Source organism: Octodon degus, unplaced genomic scaffold (assembly GCF_000260255.1).
Source record: "Octodon degus isolate 3935 unplaced genomic scaffold, OctDeg1.0 scaffold00010, whole genome shotgun sequence".
In the NCBI taxonomy this organism is placed as follows: Eukaryota; Metazoa; Chordata; class Mammalia; order Rodentia; family Octodontidae; genus Octodon; species Octodon degus.
In genome coordinates this window covers 29,499,013-29,507,088 of record NW_004524586.1, presented here as the reverse complement: position 1 = coordinate 29,507,088, position 8,076 = coordinate 29,499,013, and the positions used below count along the sequence as shown (strand labels likewise).

The window sequence follows — 8,076 nt, the reverse complement described above, 5'->3', positions numbered from 1 at the left end:
CCAGATTTAGTCCAGATTTAGATGGGGGAAGTTACCGGCATTATGTTCTATTATACAAACTGTATTGAACCTCTTACCGTAGTCGAAGTCTCTTTAGTTCTTCCCTAGTGATGTTGTTAAGAAGATCAGAAAGAGTGTAATCCTCTTCAACAATCTGAAACAAAGATGAAATGCATGAGATAAGCAGCTTTTTTACAATGTCAACAGGAATCGTTTTTGGTTATAAATATACCTTTTCAATTGTCTTTTGATCCGCTCCTTGCAGCTGCAACCAGTTTCTAAGCTCTTCATCTGCTGTCTGTAACTGAAGGCGTGATGGAATCTCTTCAGTACCTGTAATGATTAGAAACTTGTTGTACATTAACATGTTTTTCAAAAGTAAAATGGATGTAAGAAACTATCCAGAATGTAAGTGTGATGTGAAAAGATGAATTAAACCTGTTATTCAGCTCCCCTAAATATATTATACAATTCATATTTCTAGAGTTTGTTTTACAGAGAGCAGAATCATCCTCATTTACCCTCTACCTTTAATAAATGTACAACTTGACACGGTATCTGTCTCAGTTTAAATGCTTATTTCCCTGTCTTTAAAGTGCCTTATCTTGGAGAGATGTAGTGTATCTACCTAACTGCACTGGACATAAAATGAAAAACCAGGCTTTATGCCAGAGCTTATCCATTCCACATTCTAAGTGGCAACTGTAACCCCTCGAAGTGTCACAAAATGAGAGGTTTACCGAAGTATAACTTACATAGTAAACCACTTTTCTAAGGGGTACTTATTGGGAACTCATGTCACTACTACCACAATCAAGATATATTTCCACACCCTAAGAGGTTCTTGTGTTTTTATAATTTCCTTCCTGTTCATTCTGGTTTATTTTCTGTCCCTTTATTTTTGCCTTTTCCAGAGTACTATGTGAACAGAATCACAGTATGTAGCCTTTGAGTCTAGTTCTTTTACTCAGCATACTGCATTTGCAATCTATCCCATATTGAATAGAACAGTAGTTCCTTTTTTAATTAATATTCCAGAATCTACTAGAGTTCTGGTTTAATAGAAGATAACCTCAGCTCTTTCTCCAAGACTGGCTGGAATATTAGCCAGATTTTAAGTACTTTCTCACATTCAAGCACACCTAAAATAGGGCAAACAGAAAATGACTCACCATTGCCTGTGTATTGTAACTGCATTTGATACAGTTCTTCACATTTCTGTCGTAGAGTTAGTTGGATAAGATTCTGGTACGCTCTCTCTTTGTGAACTACGTGTTCTAAAAGTCTGGTTTAGAAAGAAAAAAATGCCATTTAGAGAGCCTAGTACCACCTAGTCCAACTCAAAACATTTGTGAACATTAGTGATTTGATAGGAGGCATGGGGAGTAGACGATGGGGGACGACAACCCCAATAGCCCACAGAGGGAAGTGATATATTGGGGTTTTTGTTTGTTTGTTTTGGCAGAACCGGGAATTGAACTCAAGCCCTTGTACTTGCCAGGGAAGCATTTATTCCACTGAGCCATCTCCCTGGCCCTGATATATTATTTTTAAAAGGTTCTGAGTCAGGTTTCAGCTCATGGAGGGGAACCTTCCTTGTGTTTTCCCTCTCCTTGGAAACAAAAACTAATGTTCCTTATGTGAATATATTTTTGAAATGGAATGTTTGTGTCCTGAAATTCTGTTGAAATTCTAACCCTAAGGTGCTATTTATAAGGGTGAACCTTTAGGAAGTAAAATTAATGCTCCTATAGAAATCTTCCCTAATACTTCTTTGTCCCTTCTATCATGCAAAAATACAGCAAGTAGTTGGCCATCTGTGAGCCAGGAAGTGGGACCTTACTAAGTCTGCCACCACCTTGATCTTGGACTTTTGTTTCCAGAACTGTGAGCAATACTTCTTTGTTTGTAAGCCACCCACTATATGGCATTTTGTCCTAGCAGCCTGAGTAGACTAAGACAGTTTTGTCTTAGAATGCAGCATGAACCATTAGTTAATATGATGGTCATCAGTGAGTGTCACCTAGAAGGATGATCTGATTAAATTTGTCTCAGATAAAGTAGTTGAGACCAGGATGGCCAGAGTCCTCCTTCGTCATAGGAGTAAACCAGGGGGACTGCTTCTGATAATATCTGGGACCTGGGGAGAAACAGTGTATGGTACATGTGGAAGACTTCACAGTCACTGAGTACTCAACACAATCCAGGACTGCTCACCATTTTCCACAGATTAAGACATTGAAGCCTTAAATTTTTATGAAGTTAAATATAATTCTTATCTAACCTCAATCTTTAGAGATAACTGGCAGTGATAAAATAATTCACCCAGAGTCACACAGACTGGATTCTTCCCATTAGAACAGTATCCTTATACTCAGCCTTGCTCATGGTCTACCTGAGGAAGAAAGGTAGGCCTTGTCATTTGAGGTCTCAAACTTCTACATCCCCATGCATCAGCTCAGGTAGCATGCCTGGGGAAGAGGGCAGGGGCTGGAAGATCAAAGCCATGTCTAGCCTTTTGTTTGCTGATATACCTAATACGTGAGATTAGTTTGCTTCCACTGTGTGTGATCTTAAGTTATATTTTCAAGTGAACTAGGGAATATAAAACTAAGCTTTAAAATGTCACATTAATTACTGACATTGCCCCACAAGTCACTACAATAATATGTAATCAGCTGAGGACTTAGGTACCCCTGGGCAGTTTTGTGGCAAAACGAAGTGGGTAGGAGAGGGGAACACTTCTCCAGCAAGCAAGGAATATGGGTGCTCAACAAGAAATTCACCTCTACCTTTTTTCACCTTTATCTACTAAGAAATCCTTTTACCTAAATGAATGGGACAATTCTAGCTAGTTCCTGTGCCCATTCAGTAGAGTCTCAGACTTGTTGCTTACTGGGACAGACCAGTTATCCTTAATAACATTACTGTGTCCAGTAAGGGCCATTCTCTAGTACTGCCCACCTGCCACACAGCTAAGCCATCTCCTACCCCAATCACAGGCAGGTTGCACAGGAATTCCATGTTTATTAGCTATTTTCATTAATGTGCTGGCTGCTGTTTAATCAGTGCTTTAGTTGCTGAAACTGCAACATAACAAAAGTGCAAAGGAATAATCTTTAAATCCATATATAACCTGAATTAGGTGATTATAAATCTTACTGAGAAAATTTTTTAAATGCTGTTTTACTACCAGCTTTCATATCTATCATCTTTCTGAAACTTTGAACATTTTGCCACTACCTACAATCTGATTAAAATTCTGGCTCTTCTTTTTTAAAAGACAAATGATTATTAGATGAATGTATATGACATTTCATCCAAAGTATGTATACCTGGCACTTTTCTATTAACTAAGAAGCATCACCAGTGTTCATATGGCAACAATGCATCATTTATAACAGGTACCAACGAATTTGCTAGAGCTGTGGAGTCTTTTTAAAAGTTCATTTATGGGGCCAGGGAGATAGCTCAGTAGAGTAAGTGCTTGCCTGGCAAGCGCAAGGTCCTGAGTTCAATCTCTGGTACTGCAAAAAACAAACAAAAACCCCCAACAAACTCATTTATAAAAGTGATTCCCTTTTACTCATTATTTATTCAACAAATAATTCTGGACACCTAACTACATGCCAGGGTGAACATTATGGCAGTGCCAGAGCCCCCTGGTTGTGAAAACAGTTCACTGATGCCTTGTTGGGGAGCAAGGAAGATATAAAGGCAGCTTTCTTTGGGGTGAAGGGTATGGGATACACATCCATTGCCCAAATGCAAACTAAGCTTCAAACTCTGCTACTTAAGAGAGTGGCCACAGATGTCCACTGTTGAGCCTGCTGAGTCCCACCGTGCTATGGTAGGTGTACCATCTTGGTAAAGACACAGAGCTCAGATTTTGCTGCTTTGTGTGGGCATATTTTTCTGTGGTCTATGGCCTAGGCCTGTCTGATTCCTAATAGCACAAAGCTATGAATACATCCTTGTTTCGTGTATTGATAATGAAGGTTTTTTTTTCTGAGAGCTGGTGATACTGTCAACAACTGCTTTGTTGTTCAGGTCAGTGTCCCACCCCTGCTTCAGGCAGACAGCCTGGAATGCAAGGTCCTTACCTGTTGGTTCCCTCCTTGATCTGTTTCACCTGGAGTCTCGCTTGCTGCTGGTGGTGTGGGACCTCTTGCATAGCCACCAAACAATGTCTGCTCACACTGTATGCCATATATGCTTCACCAGACTGGCCTCCTGCAGAATAGCCCCCTTTTATGTTATCTACTCCTTGTATCTCAGGCAGGCTCAAAGTGAGCTCGGAGCTCTACAAAATCACTGACCATGGTTATGAAAACACCACTTTAATAAGGCTTGGGCTTAGTATCATTTATGTTTCCTGCTGGCAAACTAGGCTATTCACTTGGTGCCTAGGTCACTGCAACACTTAAGGGAGTGCTGACTTTGAAAGGACAAGAAATGCTTTAATTCTGTTTTCTCCAATGCAAAGATGATCACCCCCAGCTTATATAAGAAGGAACTGAGAATTAAAGATGCTAAGTAAATTAGCTAGGAAAGCTCAGCAAACGTACAACCAGGCCATAGAAGAAGGGAGAGTCCTGGGGTTCAGTGTGCCCTTCCCGCCAGCTGATCCCAGGGTAGAGAGCATTCAGGAGAATAGCCATAACCAGCCACTGCCCAAAGTAAAGAAAGGAAGGCACAATGTCAGCAGAGTCATTCTAAAGCATCCATTGATAGGAAGAATCACGGCAGGAGAGAGCAACTTTGGTATTAAACTTTGGTAATAAGCTGCTTTATTTAGTACTTCAAAAAGTCTACAAAAGCCCAAATTGGGCCTGGGGCATAGCTCAGACATAGAACATTTGCTTAGCACGTATGAAGCCCTGGGTGCAATCTCCCACACCAAAAAAACAAAAGCTCTAAATTTCATAGGTACCACAAGATGATTCTCAGAGAAGAAATGAAGCCATTTAATTATCAGCTCTCTAGTAAGCACCTGTGAGCAGGCACACTGGACCATGAGAGGCCCCCATCCTTAGGCTCAACACTCCCTTTTTAGTGCACAAGTTTAGTCTGAGTGCAGTCACCTTCACTGCACCTTGGGAAGAGATAAATGCAGCCCATGTGCTGTTCTTGGCCCCTGAAGAGATCTATAGCAGCATTCACTTCATTACAGGAAGTACAAAGCCAGGATGGGAAAAAGAAAACACAACAGTTGTTGAACCCAGATGTTATTTCTAGTCTTTTCCACAGCCTGAAGGTGACCCTGACCACAAAGAGGGCTATTACCTGGGGTGAGAGTGGTGACTGCAATCTGTACCGCTCTCCTGAGGATGTTGTCCATTGCAAACATGCAGTGAGTACTAATTCTGTAGTTTCTCAAAATATCATTTACCTAAAATCACAAAAGTGCATTTTTTTTATTCTTTTGTGCTTTTAAGAAATATAAGTTCTATTTGCTTCTACTCTGAGATTGTTAAGCATGCTGACATATTTCTGCCTGACATATTTCTTCTGAATGGTCTTCTAGGCTACTGATGACAAACCTTTCCGAGATAAGTGCCCAAACTGCAACCCAAAACCCACTTATTTATCACAATGTGCCAACACTGCAATTACTTTCACCTCTGATCAGGGACCTCATCAATGGGCCTTCACATAAACTTGGACTCCGTACTGACTGCTGGCACATGCCCTGTGTTTCCATACCCTATATGCATGCTTTGTGGCCAAATGCAATCAGCCCATTCACCAGATGACATTTCCTATGCCTATATGCTCATTCTTTAAAAGGAGCTGCTGAAATTCAGGACTTAGGTATAAACTGATGAGAAGAAATGGGAGCTACAGGAGAAGACAGTGATTGATTTCATGGTCTAGCATATTCTCTAGGGACAGATGGAGCACTTACGGAGGTCTGGAATCCAGATAGTATCCGGTGAACCTGATTGATGCGTAGGCGGTCAAAGCCTAGGTGCACCTTTAGCTTTGCTATCATGGATACCATCACCCTGCGGTCCGGGAAGTGGATGAAGTCCCTCAGGATCCCAATTATTTGCTTGATGTGAGCAACTGAGAGACGCGTCTTTTCTGAAATCTGACCATGCACACAAAGACATGAATCATCATTGACTTGGGGAGTGGGGATAGAAAATTCAAAATGTCTGTTCCTGGGATTCCCTCCATATCCTTCCTTTCTGGGTCCCCTGTGGCACATGACCTCACCAAGCTCCTTTGGTTGGTTGCACCTTCTGTTTTACCCTCGTCAATGGGCCTTCTCAAAAGGCCTAATTCATAGGGAGGTAGTGACCTCTTCCTAAAAAGACCTTCCCCATCCAAAGTAAGTAAGGCAGGGGCTGGCCAAGTGGCTCAGTGGATTAAAGCGCCTGTTTAGGCAGACACAGCGACTGACCGGGGCGCACTGAGGCAGTGACTGAGACTGGGTGTGGCGATGCATGACTATGGGAGGCTGAAAGCAGGAGAATCATTTTGAGTCCAATCTACGAAGTAAGACCCTGTAGACCCTAACTAAAATACAAAAACTAAGTAAGGAAGATCAATTTGCCTCTGCTGTATGCTGTTCAATACTCATTCTCATCCATAACTATTTCCCTAACGTGGCTATTTTCCTGGATTCTGAGAGCAGATGTAGTGTGTCCTACTAACACTGAGAGCTAACTCAGACCCAAGACTCAAAACCAAGGTAAGCTGAGAGGAGGCCAGACACTGGGAACCCTTTCTGCTATCTGGCTTGTTTTCCACTAGGGGGCAGCAATGCCTCACAAATGCCTGGAAGCACTGCAGTGTTCTGCAAATTCATGTTTCAGCAATCCCCCCCCCCACACACACACACACCCTTTGTATCTTTTGTTTTGTTGGGGAAGGGAAGAATGTTGGGAAATACTAAGGTGATCACTGTAGTTAGGCAACTATTCCAGGGTAGAGGAACTTTAGGCCTTCTTTAGAGTTGTCTGGGGACTTGGAGGCAGGCAGAGGGACAGGATTAGCAGGAGCCCTCTGGTAGGCCTGTACCTGTGCCACATACTCCTGCAAGTTGGAAACCACTTGGGTTTGGTTCTCCCAAAGGACTCTGTACAAGATAGTGCGGGGTTCACTGTTCTCATGCAGCAAGAGGATGTCTGGATCGCTGTCCTCTGAGGAAGAGGCTGCACCCTGGTCTTCCAAGGTTGAATTCCCATCACGATCACTGCAGAGAAGCACATCCAGCAATATCCTTGCAAGTCAAGAAGCACTGTCCAGGAAGTGCACCCCACTATAGGAGGGGGAGGGGCCCAGAAGACCACACAGCAGTCCCCACTGTGGAAGCAAGGGAGGCTGAAGACACATACTGTGTCCCTCCCTCTCTCCTCCTTTGCTTCCCCACAGCAGCTGGATTGGGGGAAGTAGACGGGTCTATGATGGAAGACGGAGGGAAGAAATAGAGGGGAGGTAAGAGGGGAAAGCACAGGAAAGGAAGTTAGTAAACAAAGTACCCACCTTGCTCACCCCAGCTGTCTTGTAGAAAGGAAGCTAAAGTCTTTCCCAGTCTGCTGGTTGTACCAGCAGGTATTGTGTACAGAACATCAGAACCTCTCATAAGACCACAGGAGAGGGACAAGGGACACAGGCAGTACCTGAGAAGGTGGCTAGGTTGGTGGTGAGGTGCGTAGGCATTCTCAGTTCTCATTCTCATGTCCAGCTGGGGATCAGAGCCTGAGTAAATGGACCTGTGCTCCCTGTTGCTGCTGTTGCCTCGTGTACGCTCCCTCAACAAGGGTAGGGTCGGGAAACTAGCAGCATGCTGGCTATCTGCAGGAGGACAACCAGATAGGGATTAGGGTGGCTCAGAGAAAGAAAAGGTGGGGACTGCGACTGTCAGCTCCTCAGGCCCACGTGTCCACATAGGGCCTTACTAAGCTCCTGCTGCTCTATCAGGGTGGTACAAACAGTCCTCTCCCCCAATCCTAGTGGAATTGTAGGTCTAGAATGGGTCCTTTGTGGCCGTGACTCATCCACATGGCTGACACTGACAAAGGTTCTACAATCTGAAGTACAGGATCTCAGGATAAATCCTGAGGG

General features: G+C 43.2%; 1 protein-coding gene across 1 annotated transcript in view; it reads right to left on the bottom strand.

Annotated features, from left to right (window-relative positions):
• Window positions 1-8,076, bottom strand: part of Map3k15 (mitogen-activated protein kinase kinase kinase 15) — a 136,022-nt gene that overhangs the window by 953 nt on the left and 126,993 nt on the right. The window contains 10 exon segments of the mRNA XM_023709067.1: window positions 78-154; window positions 233-397; window positions 906-918; window positions 1,046-1,285; window positions 4,104-4,230; window positions 4,265-4,303; window positions 5,287-5,392; window positions 5,909-6,094; window positions 7,030-7,204; window positions 7,632-7,806. Coding sequence (XP_023564835.1) covers window positions 78-154; window positions 233-397; window positions 906-918; window positions 1,046-1,285; window positions 4,104-4,230; window positions 4,265-4,303; window positions 5,287-5,392; window positions 5,909-6,094; window positions 7,030-7,204; window positions 7,632-7,806 — 1,303 coding nt within the window.